A 21,596-nucleotide genomic window follows, 5' to 3' on the forward strand; every position below is an offset into this window, starting at 1 on the left:
GCAACAGTGTGCAGGAGCAGGGAGTGTCCAATTCCTCAAGTGGGAAGAAGAAAGCACCCCCCAACAGACAGCAGGACATGCTCACATGGAAGTCAGCTCACATGGATCCCACAGAGGAATGGCCCCTGTGCCGTGGATAGGGAATCAGAGCAGGCAATAGCCATGACCAAGAAGAGGACAAAGAGGTTTGCAAAGCAAACAGCAGGTGGGCAAAAGTGCACCCTACCCTCTGGCTGCTGTACATGATCAGGGGTTTGCTACTCCCTGCTCCTGGCAGCTCCAATGAACACTCAAAACACCATTTGGAGCTGCCAGCCCATACAGGGAAGGATCAGCTCCTGAGGAGCTGCCTCTCTCTCGAGTCTGCATGAAAAGTGGTACCTGTAAGAGCTCAGGAAAAAGAGATCAAAAATCACAGTGGCACTTACAGAACAACTCTTAGTAACTCCCTCCAAAGTTTAGCTCAAACTCAATTCTCTTCCAGGTCATTATTTTGTAAAATATTTGTCTCCCTGCAGCTGCTGCATAATTTAAAGGTAGCAATCTGACTTCTCCCCACACTCCCCAAGCCTCAGAAACAGCTCTTCCAATAACAGACAGAGTCATGAATTAGATATAACAAAATACACTCACCTGCTCAGATCAGATACGGGAAAGTTTGAGGCTGTCACACACATCCTGAAGCTGAACATTAAGATTTAAATGACTTTCTGCTCAGTTCAAGCTGGCCTCAAAACACAAATAGTAGTAGGGTGTTTAGCAAAGCAGGCAAATGTGCAGCAGAATCTGTGAGCAGGAGTTTGCTGACACCAGCAACAGAACATCACAGCAGGCACAGGCAGGTCCCTGCATCCCTTGCTCATGGTTTCCTTAGAACCAGCCACAGGGACACGTAAGAGGAAGAGGGATGCTGATTACTGGATGGTACCTGCACACTGGACCAAGGACAAGGCACCCCTGCTGCAGCCAGTGTGCCACCAAATGGTGACAGGGCCACTCCTACAACCACCCCACTCTCCCTCCAGTGAAGGACAAACACTGCACACTCTGGACAGGCAGGGCTCTGCTATTTATTGAGCTCTAGGTTTTTATGTACATCCACTTACAGTGCTTGGTTCAGTGACAGTGTGACAAGAGGACATGTATCACAGTCTTCCCCAGCTCAGACTACGATGAGGGCTGGGCTCAGGAACTGATCTCACACATGCCTGGGCTTCTGTGATCATCCCAGCAAGGGAGCATCCTCAGGGAGACAGGATAGCTGAGCCCAGAGTGAGAAGCTGAAAATTCCAGAGGTTGCCGAGTCAGAAGCAGACTCATCCCAAACTCTCTCATGTATGTGTCCAGGCTCAGCCTAAGTGGGCTCAGAGAACAGGAGGCATGAGGACAGCTGGATGACTCTGCTCTGCTGGGGCTGCACCTCAAGTCCCTTTGAGAAGGAACTCCGCCCTCAGAGGTGAGATCCCCCTCTATCCCCCCAGACAAGCACCACGTACTGCAAATAACTGTTCCCCATTTTTCACTGCCTCCTCTACATGCCCTGGTCTGTTCTCAAGCAGTGATTTTATGGAGCCTGCTCATTCTCCCCTAAGCACTGTCCCTTTGACACATACACATTCCTGTACACTAGCATGGCAGAAAGCAAATAAATGTCTGGCTTAGCTGTTAAAAGCCAGACAATTCCCTGCTGAGGAATAGTATCCTCTGCTGAGAGAAGCCAGTGCTCCCAAGGAAAACATAGGGATGTCATCAGTGTTGTGCCCAGTGGGTGGCCAAGGACACAGCGTTCAGTTTCCCATGCTCATAGCAGGTAAGATGAAACATTAACACAATTAATGCACATTAGCATGAAAAAAGCCTTGCCTAAAAATGGTAGTAAATGAGCATGACATCCACATTACTCACACTAACCTACAAGGCTAAGAGCAGAACTAGGCACTTTTAAAAAAAAACACCTGTTTTCTAGTGGGGGGAGGAAAACCAACTGTGGCTCTGGGATGTAAATAACTTCTCTACTTCAGTCCACCAAGTCAAGCCAGATTCTAATATCATAACATCACTGCTGGGAACTGAAAACGCATGAGCAGGGAACAGGTGTGGAACGGGTGTTTATGCTGTGTATTCCTGAGCTGGGAGCCTGACACAGCACTCTAAACAGGCTCTGCCAGATCTGGGCACCTCTGAAGCACCGGCTCTGGGAGCAGAAAGGTCTGCCTGTGCCCCACAGCATCATCCCAGAGCTCTTCCTTAGGAAGCCCTCAGTGGACCACGACTGTAAGTCGCTTGGTGAAGACAGGAGGGCGAGAAAGTGAAGTTACTACTTCTCCAGATGCATTTTAACTGTGTGCTACACACAAAGGAAAAACTGGAGACTTCTTCATTTATGAAGGTCACCAGGCACCTGCAAACATATGCAAGGCAGATGTTCCTGTGAGGAAGAGGAGGATTGTCGCAAAGCGGTCTCTGGTGGGCAATAAGGTGAGTGGGGAGAAGGAATCAGCCTGTCCTCTGCCCCATGAAAACCAAATATCTAAAAATGTCCCTCTACCTTAGAAACAGCAGATGAGCTGGGGCTACTGGAAGCAACAGTGACCCCAAGCAGAGCTGGTCTCCAGTAACAAAGTGCTCTGTTTAATGACCCATATTCTTGTATACTGGCTCACACTGGACCCTGCAAGCCAACAGCCTTGGAGGCAAAGTTTCCCCTTTTCCAGTAATCTGATGGCTTGGTTGAAGTGACACCTTTTGACATCAGGAGACAGCAGTGAGCAAGGCCTGCTCCTTGGGGAAACTGTTTTATAATCCAAAGCCATTCCCAATGGGGTGGCAGTGGATTTGACTTACATGGCAGGAGGACATGTTGACCCAGGCTAATGGAAAAGAACAGCCCTCACCTGGGACCAGACAGCTTTCCCCATAGAGCAGGTGAGCAATCTCTACCCAGAACAGTTTCACACAGCTGGGCTGGTTTTATTATTTCACTTGTGAGCTCTCCCCAGCTCTGCTACAAAGGTTTCCAGTGCATTTTCCCTGAGGCCGTGGAGGGAATCTCCCATTGCAAAGTCACAGGAATGGCTGCCCACTCCCATGGCACCATAAAAAGTTGCTTCCTCCTCAACATGCCAATCACCTCTCCTCAGCCCAAGTTCTGTTTAAACACATTCCTTTGGGATCAAACACACAGCAGCAAGGCGTTCCCCTAAAAGAAACACAGTCCTTCGGCAGGCAGGAGGCGACCGGCCGCAGAGCTGGAGTGTCCCTGCACACGGGCCCGTCTCTGCTCAGCCGGCGCAGCGGCAGCGTCCCCGCTTCAAGAGATCGTGGAGAATTCCTTCAGCAGCAGCTCCTGGCTCAGCGTGTTGAAAGCAAGGTTCTTCCTCACGTTGATGCTGATGGAGCGAACCTGACAGAAACAAAACGAGATGTTTTAGCCACGGGACTCTTCCTGGCTCCTCATGAGCCTGGTAGTTTTGACACTGCTGACCTCCATGCTCAGCATGAAGCTGTTTTGCATTTACAGCTCCACGGCAATTGCTGCAACAAGCTCTTACTGAGACTCCAGCCAAGCAAGGAAATGCTGAGGGGTTCAGCTGTTTCTTGGAAAAACAGGAATGTCTACAGTGACATCGCAGCAAGCAGAGTAAATTCCCAATGAGACAGGGATGGGAGAAGACACTCTGTGTGGGTGCATATGTTTCCTGTTCTGGGGCAAAGAGATGGGGAAAGTGAGCACTCCCAGGCTGCAGCTTAAAGACCATATTTTATCAATGCCCACCAGAGTGCCAGTGAGCATTTCCCAGATTAATGTAGTGCCATGGCCTCTGTCCTGCTCCAAACCCACAGAGCCAAAGATACAGACTGAAAGAGAGGACAGAGGCCATGCCACTGTGCTGTAAACACAAATTATCACCCAGGCTGGCAGAAACCCCTGGGTAGAGCCAGCTGTGTGTATTCTGAGTGTTGTACACGTGCAGCTGGCTCACTGCCTCTGAAGAAGAGACACCTTCATGCGTCAACGACACCCAGACTTCTGGTCACCCACAGAGCACAAAGAAGAGCTGGGCAGCCCTGTTGACAGCAGTCTCCCTTCCCTCCTCGTGCCTGCAGACTCGTGGGCCAAATACACAGGCCCCAGACTGGGCTCAGTCTCAGCTGCACTTGGCAACGTGAAAACAAAGTCAAACATCATCTGTGTCAGCGACTGTGCAGCAGTGACAGAAAGCAAAACTGACACAAGCTCATCCAAACAACAGGATTACAGTTCCCAGAGACTTGGAGCCTGTGATAATAAGGTTGTTGCTGACCTGGTTAGTGTTTTGTACTTTATAAAAGCACTGGAGGAAGAATTATATAGATGCATAATGAGGAATCCAATACCAGGGGCTAGAAGAGCATATGTATACATACTGCTGAGGGTCTCACTTGCTAGCCTGGTGAGAGAAACACACTGAAAGGGCAGAAAGCTACCCAAAAGGCAGAATGTGTAAGAAAGGGAAAGAAAGCAAAACTTGGAAGGTTTACAGGGAAAGCTGTGAAATGAACCTCAGTGAGCCCCATGGCATATACCCTAACAACCCAAGCATGCCAGCAAAGATGTCCACCCTAAAAGACAAAGTACTTAAGTTTTATGTCATCTGCAAGAAACACAAACTCTCCTTCATCAGGATGCTTGGCAGAGACCCCAAGCATCTTTGCTCCCCTGGAGCATCCCCTCAACTCTCTTCTTGAGGTGTCTTTTCTTACTCCATCCTCAAATAGTTTGGGACCATGTCTTGCAAGACAACCACGGCTGTACCCTGTGTTAAACACCACTGTGAGTGGTCTCCAGAACACTGGTTGGCACAGGTCTGTCCTGCTGCCAGGAAACAGGAGTCCCACTGACAGGATTTGGCCCCAGTCTTAGCAAGTGCTCCAATGCCAGTGATCCAGTCAGTTCTTACAAGAAGGAAAGAACGTGAGTAATGAGCTGTGGGGAGTTCTCTGCTCTAGGGAATATGACTGCCTGAAGAAAAGGGGAAGATGCTACAAGCAGTGTAAGCCAGTATCCTTATTCTGACTAAAAGCATTTCTGTGGGTCCAGCAACACAAAGTACAAGCAGTAATGAGCTCCTGGCCTCAGGAACTGCTGCCAGGACTCGGGCACCAGCAGTAGAGGATTCCCAGCTTGTATGCACATCAAGGTCTCCAAGAAGGAGTCTCTGCAAGCCCAGAAAGTGAGGCTGGAGTGGCACAATGAGAACACAGGGCTTAGCAGAAATTGTAGCTATGGGGTAGAGCACAAGAAATTAATTAGCCTGATTACTTTGCAAAGAGAAGGAGGAATAGAGCAAACACACTCCATTATGTAAAATGAGGTCAGAAAGAGAACAGTGAGTAATATTTATCTGGCTCCCCAGGGATGGGACAAGAAATACACAGCCTAATTTAGACAAAGAAGATTTACAGAGGAAAAGAGGAAATACTTTTAAAACCTATGGGCTGTGAAGCAGTGGAGGAGCTCACCTGAACCTATTGTGGAGCTAGTTTCATTTAAAGACAGCTTTAGGTTTCAAGAGAAGCTTTAGACACAAACTTTGGCCAAGAGCAGTCTAGATGAACGTAGATCTGCCTTAACACAAACTGGGGAGAAGAGTGGTCATGATAACACACAAGAGTGATGTTTACACAAATCTCTGCCCAGCATTTCTTCTGCTGGGAGAAATCAGGCAGTCTGAGCCAAACCGCTTAAAAGGTAAGAATAGCTGAAATTAAAGTTAAACCAAATTATCTCCAGCACCAGGGCTCAGCACAGGGAGCCAGAGCTCATCTCCCTTTTGGAGTTGGAAGACTAGACAGTTACACAGGGAGGTGTCAGTCTGTAACAAGGATAAATTTCAGAAGCTTCCTGTAGTCTACCTAAGCTGCTCCATAAGGATACACCCCAGGATGCCTCCTAGCTTTTGGTGCAGTGGGCAGCCCAGGCCCGGCTGCCAGTCTGGAATTTACCAGATCCCTCCAGACTTACACAAAGGCCTCAAAACTGCAGAAATTAAGGTCAGAGCTTTAACATTAATTCTGCTAGGAAGTACAAGCAGAGCACATGTCCTCTCTCGCTTCTGTATGGAGCATCCTGGATAAATAGGGACAGAAGAGCTTTAAAATTGTTTTCTTACTATTAGTCCACAAACGTTGAAAGATTGAAAATGCATGAAATACTGACATCACCTGTGAAAGAATGAGTAAATGAAAGAATGGATGAAGCAAGGGCATTAACCAGGGGGGAAAACACTATTAAATTTTAGTTTTGTGTCATTAGAGCTGGAAGTGTGCAAGGTTGTACTGACACTCCTATTTCACAGCAAGTCTCATCAACTAAACCTATTCCTAATCAACAAGCAGCCCTTAAATTATTTGTACAATGAGAAGAACGTTTACACTGACTACTACACTTAATTAGAAGTCAAATTAAGATAATTTCCCCAGTAGAAATCAATCCCTAATCAGAATATGTTGAGACTGATGAAACCTATCTAACTGCAGAGACAGTGAATGTTTTGGAAAGATGCTAAATCTCTTTCCACACATTCCTCCAGCTGCAATGTGAGGGTCCAAAAGCTCACATCCAAACCATTCATTCTATCAAAGCAGCACAGACCTCAAATGACATCCCTGAGGCTTCAAAGGAAAAGGAATAAAAAGTGTTAGAAAACTTCCTAACTTCATTCCTTTAGCCCCTCAAAGGCAGCATAACATGCCAAAAAACCCAGCTGATAAAACAATCTGCACATCACCTTCCACCACAATGTGGCCACAGCATCGCAGCCTTTGAAAACCTCTTTGTAAAGGGAATGGGAGAAGAAAGCAGATTTTTCTTTGGGATTAGCAAGAAAGAGCAGCACTGAGGCAAAGCAAAAGAAGTGAAGCAGTGAATTAGCAAAGCAGGTCAAAGTAGTGAGAACAAGATTTCTAAGCATAAAGGAGCCCCCAGAATGGCTTGGGGAAGCTTCTGCTCACATACTTAATGGGAGCAAAGAGACATAAAAAGGAAGCTGAAAAGGAAAAGGTCTCCTCTGTGTCATTCCCCACCCAAGAAGGGTTTGCTTTGATGCAAACATTTGCAGGTAGTGATAAGAAAACCTGGCAGAATCTGGAAAGAATTATTTGCAAACAGATCCTGTCCAGGAAGACCTGATGGGATCGATGTGAATTCAGAAACTTGTAGTTCACCACCAGCCCTGATCCTTTGGTACAGCCCACAAAGAGATTTGCACCAACTTCCCTCTGGCCCCTTCCATGCAATCCTGCAAACTTCAGAGGTTAAACACAAAGCACTGGGTAGGGGGGTAATATCCAGCATCAGACCAGCAACAGAAGCTTAAGTAAAGACTCAAAATCTTCACAAAAAGAAAGCGAGTACCTGGTTTGAAGGGGCTGTGGGAAGGACAGGGCAGATTAGGGCCTTTTTGATGAGTTGTTTGAACAATTAATAAAGCCATCAGTTACTGTGCACCTAGAGAAAAACAGAGCGAGGAGGCCAGGAGGCCAACTGGATTTGCTGAAGACAAATCATAACGTATCAGGTTCATTTCCTGCTGTGTTGAGGGAACAGCTTAATGGAATGCAGGGGATTTTCTGTAGCTGTGAGTAAAGAACATTTAATAGGGTCCCAATTCTCAGGGCATCTAGAGATGTGGATTAAACTGATTCACAACTGGGTCAAATCAGCACATTTATACAGTAATTATTCAGGCTTTTATAGGCTCTTGAGGAGAGGGTCCCAGGGGTACCTGGATGGGCAATTTTCAGAAGGGAGTTGACGGGCTGGTTATGATAAACAGATTCTTAAATGATACAAAATTGGGATTTTGAAAAAAATAGCAAATTGGTCTAGGAAGAAAATAATTTTAGCTGAAGAGTTTCGTGGCTGTGATGATCATAGGACTGAGAATGTAATTTTAATCAATTGGCATGATCAGCCTGAGCTTCTGCCAGGCCAAGTGGAAGTGGGACATGCAGGAAGCAGAGCAGTCCTGTAGCCAAGGGGAAGGAGATGCTGGCTGAGGGTGGGAGCCCTTGGGACAGAACAGATGACAACAGAAACAGTATTGTGCCTTATTTCTAGGGTACAGTAATAGAAGAAGCCCCTGTCACAGGAAGGCTATGGCCAAATTTCTTTGCTGTATTCCAGGAAAGCTGTGTCAAACAGCAGGCCAGAGAGACAATAACAGGCACAAATGACCACAGAAAAATAGCACAGAAGCAATTTGAAGTGGTTTTGCCCATATACTACCCAATGTCAGGGCTGGAATGACCCCAAGGGAATTAAAAGCATTCTGTAAAAGGAAACAAAACCATTTCAGGTGCCTGTTCTGGAGCAGAGCTGACAGAAGGATGCACAACAACATGCCCAAACTCATGGAGACTCGTGACAGAGTAGGCAGGCATCAATTACTCATCAATCAGCAGGGACAGAGCTGGGAGAAAGAATCAGTTCTCAGACTGGTGGAGAAGACTGCCAAAGTTAGAGATCTCTCCCTTTTGGTGAGGCTGCAATGATTCAAGAGAGAGGCTTCCCTCACACATCAGTCACTACAAAAACACTGCCTCCATGCTCATGTGGCTGTTGGACATGAGAAGTTCCATCAGGGCTCTCTGGAGAAGGGTAAGTAAGCTGGCTTGCTGAAGAATTACAACTACCAACCTGAATTATTTAGATTAATTTTTGTCTTTGCTCTATAATTTTTGTGGGTCTTCCTACCATCAGTCTTCTCCTCTTGCAGATGGTAACACTTCTAGGGAATGCCTTCACTTTCTTTGCTTGGGAACCCTTTTTTTGTGAGTGATGGAGGAAAACAATGAGCAGGACGGTGTTTCACCGGTCCCAAACTTCATGGTCCCCTTAACAACAACAAAAAAGCAAAGCTGCTCTGCGAGATTAACCCCAGGTGGGAGCAGTCAGCTCAGTCAGCTTTTCCCCATACAAATTTACCACTGCAAAGCAGAGCATATCCCCATGGCAGAAGGGTCAGAGACCATCTGACCAGTGCTGGCCTAAGCAGCCTGGAGGTTCCTCTTCAGCCCCACAGGGAGCTCCAGGAAGCTCTCAGATCTGTTAAGACGTGCAGTGTCTGTCCAGATCCTGCTCCTGCCCTGTCTTTGCAGGCAGTCCAATGGAGTAACAGGACTGCTCAGCTACACCCCAAATACAACTGCCCAGGCCATAAGCAAAGGCTCTGAAGAGAGCTGTTGATTGCTCAGAGTCAAGGCAGCTTACCAGCTCTTTGAAGAAGGCAGCCTCCTTATGCTGCTCCGAGTAGCGCTCGTACTGGTCCAGTCCGTCCTGCAGCTTCAGGGTCAGCGTGTCATAGTTGGACCGTACCACCTCCAGAACCTGCCAGAAACAGCCAAATACAGCATAGAAATCAGAATCCACAGAGGAGCAAGGCTGAGATAGATCACAGCTCTGGCACCTGTTTTCACAACAGAGATGGCTTTAACAGCCAATATTTGGCTCGTGATTAACAACACGGAGGTGGGCACTAAAGGCTTCCTAATGCCAAGGAACAGTCCTGAAATTTACAGAATTTCTCCATTTATGAGAATGGTAGATGAAACCTATATCCATGACAGCAGCAGCTTTCTGTCATCAGAATTAGACAAATTTATAAATCAAGCGGCTAATTACCACATGTACACCCAGATGCAACACAGAAGCACAATACAAACACAGACTTGACCAGCCCCATGGTCCTTCCAAGTTTAGTTTTGTTACCACACTTCCCTCCTGGCTTATGAATCACCATTCACAGCCTGCTAAATCACCAGCTTCTAGAGCTGCTCAGGTCAGCTTCCACAAAGAGCACTGCATGTCTCTCCTGACAGGAACAAGCTTCTGACAAGCACTAAGAGAAGACCAGCCTTGGTATAGACTCTGCTTTTAGAAAGACATGAAGACAAGAATCCAGATATTTCTGCCCAGGAGATACTTTACTATTAGCCTTCACTGCAACCAAAGCAGTTCCAGCTTTTATTACTGCTCTACTCTGCTCCCAGTGTTGAGCTATACTTGCAAACTCATAGTTACACATCTCTGTTCTATTGAGCTATTCATTTTCCTAACTAGGGAACACTAAGAGGGGCTCCCACAATGATTTTTACCTTTATAGCATTGCATGGACTAACATATTCCTCAAAGCACTTATGAGATGGTTAGTGACAACAAGGAACCATAGAGGTCAACACTCCTGGGCAAACACATGCCTGAAATGATTCTCCTAAGCACATGAACTTCGTTCTTAGGCTGTTGCCATTTGCTCTGAGAGCTAAACAGAATATGAACATCTGAGGTTTGCACTACAGTAACCCCCACTCATGACAAGCTTCAGTCAGGAAGACACATGGTAAAAGGTGCAAAGGAAAAGGACCCCGCTCTAAGGCATTACAATTCAGAAAAGATCCTAAGAAGAGCATTGCAGAGGATTGATGACAACAGTGACCACAACAACAAGGAGCCCTTGCCCTCCCAACAATATAAGCACTACTCTCAACTGCCCCTTTAGGCAGCTAGCAGCTCCTGAGCTCCTGCCCTTTACAGGACTGAATCTTGTCCTTACATCTTTTATTCTAAGAAATTTAAAGTTGCTTAGGGTTCCTCCAAAAGCTTGTTTCCCCCAAACTCTGCATGTAGCAGTGGTGCACAGAGACACTCATGCTAGGGCCTGAGAGGGCAGAAGCTACAGGGAATCATCCAAATGAGGACTGAGGGCAAAAAAGGGGTTCCAGAAGTGGCTCCCAGGTGAGATGGTCATGCAGCAGTCTCTGCAGCTCAACTGTCCTCCAGCACTGCAGATGCAAGCTAGGGATAAGAATAAGGATTTGGACTTGAAGGTCTCAGAGCCCTTTTCCAACTGCATTGATTCTGACTCTGCAATGTTATTTAATAACAGCTTGCCAGTGTTGCAAAGGCTCACACCCTCCTCTCCAGTACTCATTTCCTAATGCTGTTTTGTTTGTCAGCTTCAGTGGCAGAAAGAATCCCCTGCAATGACATCCATCTCCAAATTCAGCCTGCCCTCCTTGCTCCTGTGTGCAGAAGCTACAAGTATTGCAGAGCCAAGAGCAATGATGAAAGAAAGCCACCTGGGCACAGGAATAACTATCCACTAGGGACACAGTGTAATAGCATAATGCACCTTCTTCTGAGCAATAAAGGATCTGGCAGCTTGCTCCCGTCAGTCAGAGGAAGCCAAATTGACCAAGATTAGTAAGCTGCAGAGAAAGAACCTGGTTTGAAAGATGAGGAGTTGAACAGGCTTCTCCAGCAGTAATTCAAGAACAAAGGCATTTTATTCAGGGCTACCTGCCTCCCCAGGAACCTTCTCTTCAGTCATCCTGTATTCCCATACACACAGGTGTGCACAGTGCCACACAGTTGTGATCACTCAATGGATGCACATGTTTCTTTAGGAACAATCAGGATTCCTCCTTGCTAGCTCTGAGTAGAGCTCTCTTTAGAGAGGCATCCTCAAACCATGGTGAAGAGCAGTAAACTCTGAGGGCAGTAGTGAGCTCTGTAACCAGAATCCTTTAAATCTGTCCACTTGCATCACCTTTGAAAGGCAGCTAAGAACTCAGCTTGATACTTTAGGATGAGGACAGGGAAGAAAAAAGAGGCCCCCAAAGTCTCTACTCTGTTACTTATTGTAATCACTGCAGTGAGATCAGCTTATCCCTTCAGCTATGTATTTCATTGGCTTTCACTCCTTATCTCCTTTAATTATGAAATAGAACTTAAAAAGAAAGGGTAAGTTAAAAATAAACAGCTTCTCCCCACTGCCTGATAATTTCCCTTTCTTGCTGCTACTGAGAAAAAATGCTACGTGGGATCTGAGATAAACCCACTCACAGATCATTTCAACTTCATACCTTGTAATGGAGAGAAACTATTACTGAGATTAGGACCTGCCATCCTTGAGATGATTTCATCTTCTCTTTAAGGTGCGGCTGCTAGACAGAGGACAGGTCAAAGAGCAAGAGAAGGTATTAAGAATACCTAACAGGAAGGTTTAAAAGGCATCAACTTCCTACACAGATGACAAAAAAACTCACATCCTTTGTGTAATAGAAGACTGTATGTAAGCATCCTTTGCCCTTCTTACAAATTGCTTTGACTTCTGCTCAAGAAAACTACTGCAGGAAGAACAGCCTTTTTCCTTAAACACACAAGATCTTTATCAGCACCTTTCTGTCAGGTACAAAGGAACTAGAGCAATTTAATTTTGAGATTAAAGCATTTGTCCTTCAAAGTCTTGTTCAACCCATTCTTCTTGGAAGTCTCATGTTCGAAAACATGAATTCCAAGATGGTCAAGGACTTAAGGAAGGGACTTTTAGCTGCTCTTCCAAACAGATTTTAAATATCCATTCAGATTTTTACAATCTCATGAGAAGCTGGAAAAACACCAGTTTTAGTGTCAGGCAAGGACAGATGAAATTGGACTGTAGATGATCTTCAAGGAGCTTGATGTGACACCCCTAAGACTGCAAGGATAAACATGCACGGGAAGCTTTTTTTCTTTTTTTTTAAATGGTTTACTGGATCTTTACAGTGGAAAAAAAAAAAAAACAACAAACAAACCCTAATGGAGTCACAATCTAAAAGTCTTTTTGTAGGTTACCTTAGGGGGATCAGAGTCTTAAAAAAGCAGTATGATGGAAGCAAGCAACTCAGACACGGTCAATACAAGAGGAGGGAAGGCTGCTGAATTCCCTTCCTTAAGTTACCTGTATCAGCCCCAGAGGCTACATTTGTTCATTTTTTCCACTGCAACAAACCAGAACTCAGTGGAGCTGCACCACAGTAATTTAAAGATAATTTGCTATCAAATTAATCCCCTTTCACCACTCACTCACTGACTGCTTTCCAGAAGTTCCAGAGAAATGCTGGAGATTCAGGTCCCTGCATGTGTGTCCCCAAACCAACTTTTCAGGAGCTGCTCTGAACAGCAAGTGCTTTCTCTAGCATTCAGATTTCAGCTTCCTCCTGCAGCTACAACTGCCCGTGCCCCAAAAACTCTCCTTCCCCAGTCACACCAAGAACTTGTGAGTAGAGGCATCCCCTTAGGAACATGGCAGGAGGGCTGGCTTCCAAAGGAGGGACTGATGTGGGGCTCAGCTCTCTGCAGCATCCCACCCATGCCATACCAGGCCTGCACCCAGAGGAACAAGATTATTTCAGTTTGTGGCTCCTTACTTTGCTCCATCCACCAGCTCACCACTACCTTGCAAACTGCATGGACAGTCTTGGTTGGTTGGGTCAGTGTCCTCACACACGAGTTCTGAAACCATTGCCCCAGAAGCAGTTGCCTCTGCCCTGAAATTTTCAGCACTCAAAACAGACAATCATTTTGCTGTACTAGTCACTATACATCGATTTTTTCCTTACTGCACCAGAGCTGTTCCCTCTGACTGATCCTCAACAAGAGCCAACACACTGCACTCCCCCAGGAGAGACCGGTCCTCCTGGAAGATCCTGTCCTGGGGAAACACAGGGATTCCACGCAGCAATCCCCTATTCCCATCGTGCCCAGGAGAACACTGCTACTGTTAGCAGCAATGTCACAGAGGGAGCTGCTCCAGCAGCAAAACCTAATGGGCAGCATGCAGCTCTAAGGCCCATCTATCTGGCAGACATCATTTGCTTCATTGCTTAGTAACTTTTTAACCTGCAGAATCTTCCATCATCTGCATCTGCAGTCTCTGCCTTACTGGAACATAAAATTAGAGAGCACCAGCAATTCCCAGCACCCAGCAAAGGACCTGATGGTGGGTAGGTTCTGGCAAGCATGCACAGGTAATGACAGAAAAATAAAAGGAAAAACAGAAACAAGAACAAATCAACGTTTCTACACTGTCTTTTTAATTAGCACAGGAAAGCACAAGAATGCAATCAGTCAGCATCACCAGTACCTCACTAAAGCCTCTCCATGCCCATAAGACAGTCATTAACTACCACGACACAGGAGTTGGAACAGCACTGATTGAATGATTGCACATCAAGCAAGAGGCAAAACCCCTCAACAATGCCCAGGTTAAAATGCATTGTCCCCCTCACCAACTCCCTGCTGCTCACACGGCTGGGATGGGGGAGGGTCTCCAGGTCAGGACTAGCAAGCCCCCAGAGGACAAAACAGCCAAAGGCTCTGTCCCATCTGTTCCATGCCAGAGGATGGAGGAGCCAGTCTATGGGCCATGTAATGCCAACCTCTCATGAGCACTGCACAACAGGGCAGAAGGACCAAGGGGAGCCAAACATGCCTTCTGTCCACCCTGCAGAGGTGGTGGAGTCACTGCCTGTGTACCACACCCAGAGGGAATTCTGGCAGTCCCACCTCCCAAACCTAGTCAAAGCACAAAACACCACCAGCAAACTCAGCAGTCTGTCCCCTCAGCTCAGAGGGTGGAGGCTGTAGGAAGAGATGCTAGGGTTTTCCTGTTCCAGTAGAAATGTGCATTTTACATTGCAGTCCTCAAACTGGCTTGTTTATTCCAGGTTTAGTACAAATCTTCCCCTTTTTCTCCCTCCTTAATCTCTACAACAACTCAAAGTCCCTGAGTGTTTCTCTTCATGAATTCAACTGAATTGCAACATTTCTCATTGTAATAAAAAGGTTGCTGACACCTGGACTACAAAGAGGCTATTGCCTCTCCATAATAAAGTGCTGGATAATTGACATCAATTTTACAGTAGTAACTTCTAATTAATATGGAAAACGATTTTTTTTCCAAGTGCCATCACACTTCTCACAGAGCAACTTTAAAGTTGCTGATGCAGGCTGGAGTCTTTGTTGAAATTAATCCTCAGAAGCACCACAGAGAAAGAACATAACTAAATAATTAGAAGTTAAATAAAAACACACACACAGCTGCCACATTTCCCAACAGACTCTGCCCAAACCCCAGCTGCACTCATCTCCTTCTCCCTTTCTGATTTCTCTGTCTGCAGGAGCCAAGTTCAGAGAGAGGCTCCGCTAAGGCTGCCAATGCTACACACACATGCTGGAAGCAGCTGCCATTCACACTGGCTTCCAGGAAAGCAGCAGCACAGAGCTTTTGTCTGACCCAACACTACCTTACCCTTGCAGCTATCCTGGAGCCAAATGCAGTGCTGATGCTTTAGCACCATTCCTCACCCCCACGCTGATCAAACCATGACTATTATTTCCATGTTCATGAACACTAAGACGGAGAGGAGGAGGATGTTGCTATGATAGTTTCACAACTCAGATTCCCAAGACATGCTACGTGTACAGCACGTATCTGTGGATCCAGAGGATGTGGAGAGGGTCAGATAGGAAAGACAAAGATGTGGGCTGCAGATTCAAGGGTAACCATGCCACATATGTGTAAGACTCACAGCACATTGCCAATCCTGCTCCGGTGTCCCAGATCTCCTGCATCCAGCAGCTGCAGATTGTACTACATGCAGTGAAGGACCCATGGCCCTCTCATGCTGTGGGCTGAGAGCATGAGCCTGTAAGTCAGCCCCCACCAGCTCACACATCTGTCATTCCCACAGTAGAAGGCATCATCTTTTCTGCCCTGAGTACATGAAAATTTGCTGGAAGAAGGATATTTTTCCAATAGTAAAAAGTTCAGCCAGACCAAAATATTAAGTGAAAGCAAACAAGGGCAAATTTCTCCTCTGAGGTATGAAACAGGATGCCACTGAGGTGGGATGCACCAACACTACTGAGCAGTAAGGCTATAAGAGGTCACTGGGGAGAAAAACAGCCTGCAGAGGTGGGTGCAGCTGCCCTTGACCTCCAGGGTAACAACAAGACATGAGTACATGCTCCAGTCCTGCTGTGGAGAATCCAAAACTGAGCAGCATTTGGCAAAGATGAGCGAGCCAGGAAATAGGGAGAAGAAGTGCTTCACCCTGCTCTCCACTGCTAGGGTTGGTGCAGGGACCCCTGCATACAGTTCCCACCAGGTTTAGTCTGGCAAACACAGACTAAAAACTGTCAACCTCCCTCTGCTCAGCTCACTGAGCATTAGCCAGGACACTGCTTCCTGGAGTTTGGAAGTGAACTGTCACTGCCCACTAGATGGTCCTTTGTCCCTGCAGTCACTTCTCGCAGTCCTGCTGTTTTCAGTGAACTGCTCTGTGCCCAGCCAAACATAAGTCTAATTTCTGCATCCCAAATCCTTCCTGAGGACTGCTTTTATACACCTGCACTTGAGTGGTATCAAAATCCAGGCCTCATCACTTCTCTACACAAGGAAAAGGTTTTGATTATACTTAAAAGATTATCATTATTATTATTTTACTTAGCAACATCAAGGAGGGACATTTCACACCCCCTTTTCTCACCTCAGCATAGAGCCAGTCTGTCAGGCTCAGATGATATATAGTAGCTCAGATGTTTGTTCAATGATCTCACAGGGATCTGTGATCTTTAAAGGAATAAGCCTACAAAGGCAATACTTTCTATCCATGGAGTGTTAGGGTTTGGTTACAGTCTTTCTCTTCTGCCCACAGGTGCCTCTTCTAAAGATAAATAATTTATAAGCTCACTCAGAAAATTACTGTTGTTCTCTGAACTCTGCTAGCAGAAATGGCATCCTATTTTAGGACAAGAGTTATCTGTTTCAGAAATGTTTTAAACCCACAATCCATTAGAAGCCTTAGATGTTCAACTTTATTTAATGGTGGTAAAAAACACACTGATTCAGCCAATCTGGAAATCACTCAGCTTTCAGAAACATCTCAAAGCCAAAACTGTTACCTATCTCCACCAAGAAGCAACTGCAAATGTATAAAACAGTGCCCGTTCCAAGCTCCCACGGGACAGGCATTCCCAACAATCAACAGCTACTTTAAGAAGCAGCAAGGCTGCAAACAAGGACAAAGGCAAGTAACAAGGAGACATATGGTCTCCACGTGCACAGCTTGCAGGACACTTTATTTGTAAGAGGTATAGACAAGCAGAGCAGATTAATGTGGTGATAACCCTGGACATTCCTGCAGCCATCACTAGGACTAGGCAGTGCTGTGCTACAATAAATACCTTCTGAGCTCCAGCTGTCAGGTAGCTGATAGCCTGTCTACCTTACCAGAAATCCCATGCCAGGAATGCTTTTGCTGCAGAGTAATTTCCAGAACTTATGTTTATACATACACATGACAACTGCCACATGTGTTAAATGCACTTTGCTCAACCCATTCAGGTTTGGAGCACATGAAGCAAAAATGCACGTAGCCTCACAATGCTTCTTCTCAAGCCCAGTCCACCTTTCCCAGTTTCAAAGATGGTCAGTGGGTTTATAGTAATCTGCATATCCCACTTGGCACAAAGAACCTGGTATTCTTTGTGGGACACTGGGTGCTCTTTCCCAGACTGCAGGGACAGGCTCTCCAGGGAAAATAAAGGAGGCAACTCTATACCATTCAAGGAAGGAAAACAGGTTCAGTGGGCTTCTGCCAAGGGAACAAAAATCCGTATACTGCGTAACACTGGTGCTTTCAAAACCCAGGCAGAGAATAAGAAGTCAAAGATCCTGAAACAAATTATCTTTAAAATTATCAGTTAATAAAATAAGCAGTCTCCAGAGCAGACATTTAGATGTGGAAGGGAAGATACACCAGAAACCGAATGAGGCCCCCTAAGCTTGCCTGTTTTTAGAAATTTTGTTGAGAAAGGCAGGCAGCGTTAAGAAAGGCCAGGATGATGGCAGGAGCATAAAACCCTGAGATAGATAGATTTGCTATTTTGGAGTTACAGCTCATTTTGGAGTTGTGAACCCTTATCTCCAGCTGGTGGCATTTATGAAAACATTTCTCACTGCTAGGTACGTAAGAGCACTTGCAATTCTGCCAAGGCTCGAAATGCACTGCAGATAGCAATGGACTGGACCGTTAATTTTTTTATTTCCCCTTTGTGCTTACAATTAACTTAAGTGCTGAAATGTGATGGGCTGTTCCAGGAGAAGCTTTTTATCTACCAGCTGCATTCTCACAGAGCAGTAAATCAACTGCTGTCACCAAAACATCACACAAGAGGACAAGAGCATCCTTATGCTCACTGTTATCATTCATGTTGCCCGTTCAGCCTAAGTGGCTAACCAGCATTCAGCAAATGAATGCTGTGATTTGTGTGCAACCTTTGGTGCAATTCTCTATTTACAGAAGACCTCATCCTCCTAAACACCGAGGAAAAAAATAGTCAGCAGCAGCTCTTCAGCACCATTTAACTGACCAAAGCAAGACCAGTAATCTTGGTCCCCAAAACAAGATAAAAGACTTTTAAGTTGTGAACTGCTACTCCAGCTGAACTGAGAAGCCAAGACGTACAAAGTTATTACAGAAATCAAAGATAGACAGAAGAACCTTAAAAATGGTAGCTGAATATTTTAAGAAAAAGTTTGAAATAAAATCTTTCTAGGACCAGTAGCCAGAAAGCATCCTGGCAAATGCTGGAATTCAAATACACAGCTTTCAGCTGAGATTGCCTTGATGAAATGACAACAGGATATCTGATGTACACCAGAGGAAACTCATTCCCAGCAAAGAAATTCAAATTTGCCCAGAAGACAGCTCAAGAATAAGGCTGTCTAGAGAATAGATTAAGGCAGGACATGCAACAAACCCCTTTCTGTTCAATCAAACCCAGGCAGAAGTAAGTGTACTGCTCCAGTTCAAAGAAAGCAAAACCTAATTGTGCTCAAGGAAAAAGCAATGGGGAGGCTTATTCTGGTTATGGTCCAATCAAACACCTGCAGTCACATGAGGCTTCTGGAACTATGTCACCTGGACAGGTTCATAGAAATCAGTAGAGGATTCAAGACAACTTGTGCCCCCTCACACAGCCACCACAGACTTCTTTGGGTTTTAATGATTGCAGACTAACATAGAAATAAAACCGAATCAAAACTCACCAGGACTCTGACTTGAAGATCAAGACAAGTGAAAGGAGAACACAGACACTCCAAAAAGCTCTGGAGCTTGGCATGCATTTTGATTTTCTTTTTGATCTTTTACAGCAACTAGCAAGCCAATGGCCTTTATGAATGTACAGTCCTAGGTCTGATGCTTGCTGAGAAAAAGTGGATGCTAATCTAGCTCATGGCTCTTTTTCTTTTTTTAATGATCAGAAATCTTTTTAAACTTGGTTTGCACAGCATGAATAAATTTAATTAAAGGAAGCAGCAAAACTAAATACCAATATGCCAAAAAACTGGCCACAAACCAAGTGGATGCTTGTATTTAAAGTAAGTCAAATCAATATAGCACATGCTAGAGAAAAGCAGCTAGGACTGGAGAAAGAAGGTATACATTTGCAGGGGCCGACATTAGGAAGATCAGTTCCCTAATTCCTACTTACACTTCAGCAATTAGTGGAAGTGATAAAAGGCAGTCTTTCAGTGGTCTGAGGAATGCAATGAAGCCAAGAAAGAGGAAACACTAAGTTCACCTACCTAACCAACTACATGTGGAAAATGAACTGAAGTCTGTTCTCAGGGAAAATAAAAATTTTTGAATACAAGCAAGAAGTCTGGATAGCCAAGAAACCCATAGAGCAGACAGCTGTTTGGTTATTTGCACTATTTTGCAGTTCTTCGGTATGTTTTATGATCTAAGGGCACTGGAATCAATACACAAGATTTAAAGCATGGGTTATCAGACTTACACATTGACAACAACACAGTTTTTCTCCTTTATTTTTGTGTTCTAATAATTTCTAATTCTCTGTTTGTCTGTATGACTATTGTTGAGTCTTGAGCCAACATTCCCAGGCTTATCACAGTGACTCCAGGAGTCCTTTTCTGCATAATAATATCTAGCAGATTTAAAACTACAGTTTAATGATTCTGAGAGACTTACAAAAGTCTCTCAGTCTGCAAAAATGCCTTCTAAAGATAGAGCCCAAAATAAATAGAAGATCTGTAGTCAACTGGTTAGCTACAAATAGCTAGAAAGACTGTAGTAGCAGTATGCTAAGGTAGTAAGCTAATAAGGAAAGGTGGGCAGTGCTTGGAAATTTGTGTGACTCAACCCATATAAAAGTTCTAGCTCTTAAGGCTTTTGCAAATCTGGAGTTGGAACAGACAGCTATAAGCTGCTGGATGATTCTTACCCTACAGAAAATCCTGTAGTGAAAAGAAAACTTCAGCTGCACAATGTCTGCTCTAAGGCAGCAGTACCAAAAGGGGTTTAAGTCAATCTAAGTGCAGGTCACCTAGCCTGCAATCCAGAGTCTGGAGTTCTTCCTTCAAAGGCATTCACTGCAGAAATAAGACATTCTACTGTCCAAGTCAGAACTCTCTCTGTTCTAAATACAAGTACCAAGGATATTGGGGACCAGGCAGTACTGACATCAGGAGGGACTGAGAAGGTAAAGGGGGAGTAGAGATGACTAAAATACTGAGAATGCAGCTGTGCAAGTCAGGTTTATAAGAATTACAGCAGTTACGAAATTCCTATCAAGACAATGGGATCAACTCTGTCCCAACTAAGTGACTCCTCACAAACCCCAGACACACTCTGGGATCTCAGACTAATCTGCATTGCACAGCGGAGGAAAAGGAATAGACAGAGTCTGTGATGAGGGCAAAAATAAGGAAACCAAATAATTTCTGATATGCTGAAGGAGTGAAGCTTGTTAGCATTTTAATTTGTTGAATTATTCCCTTTTGTGCTGTTGGAATGTGTCATTCTTCTGAAACTCCATCTGGGCAATGACCAGAACTGAAACAGAACGAGACCATTAATGCTTGGAAGCATCCATAGCCAACACAGAAAACGTTTTCTGCCTGCAAAACCAGAACTGCTTAAACCTGACTGCTAAATTAATTTAAAAAGAACATTTAAACAGCTATTGGGACAAATGGAAATGCAGAGGCTACTATCCAAGATAATCACTAGCAAGGGCAGGCCTGATAGGATGCTGAACGCTGTAGGCTGAGACACTTTTTGACTGAAATGGAGATGTGCTGGAAAGCTGGCCAGCAGACAGTCAGCAAGGTGAAGCTGAGTGGGAGCAGAGACTTGGGCATGGACCACACAGAGAAAACAGCTCAGATGTTTCTGAGAAATTAAACTGTCTGCTGCTTATTACTGTCCTCAGAGAAAGACATCCATGTGCAATCTCTGGAATAAACACAGAGGCACCAAAGGTTGCTGACACTCATTTGTTTCTAGTCCTTTCTCCTTATACATGACAGAAACTATCAGAGCCCAAGATAATAGCTATGCCTCTGAAGAAGTCCTGGCATGGTTAAATGGCATCTTGCAATCAAAACATACTTGAAGAACAAAAAAGCCCTGTATGCCTTGGAACACAGTGTTTATCCTGTAAACATTTCTTCCACTTATGTCCTTAAAATATCAGACCTACCACCCCTTCAGCACCAGCACTCTCACGATTCATATGCTCCCAGCAACAACCCCAAACACTAAAGGAGATAAATCTCTTCAGAATAAGTAGCTGAGAAAGACTGAAAAGAGCCATCTTAACTCTGTGACAGGGAACTTTTATCTCCACAGACATTCAGATGCTGGAAGGGCAGGAAGGACATGACACAAAGGTGAGGTTTATTGCTGACAGGCCAGATAAG

The 21,596-nt window shown here is 45.1% G+C and overlaps 1 protein-coding gene across 4 annotated transcripts in view; it reads right to left on the minus strand.

Annotated features, from left to right (window-relative positions):
* Positions 1 to 1,046: 1,046 nt before the first annotated feature.
* Positions 1,047 to 21,596, minus strand: part of ARMH3 (armadillo like helical domain containing 3) — a 123,627-nt gene continuing 103,077 nt past the window's right edge. For all 4 annotated transcript variants that reach the window (XM_053983309.1, XM_053983306.1, XM_053983308.1 and 1 more), the window contains 2 exons: positions 9,254 to 9,370; positions 1,047 to 3,403 (listed from right to left, as the gene is read on the minus strand). In XM_053983309.1, coding sequence (XP_053839284.1) covers positions 3,311 to 3,403; positions 9,254 to 9,370 — 210 coding nt within the window. In that variant the 3' untranslated portion in view covers positions 1,047 to 3,310. The remainder of the gene's footprint in view (positions 3,404 to 9,253; positions 9,371 to 21,596) is intronic.

Source organism: Vidua macroura, chromosome 8 (assembly GCF_024509145.1).
Source record: "Vidua macroura isolate BioBank_ID:100142 chromosome 8, ASM2450914v1, whole genome shotgun sequence".
Taxonomy (NCBI): Eukaryota; Metazoa; Chordata; class Aves; order Passeriformes; family Viduidae; genus Vidua; species Vidua macroura.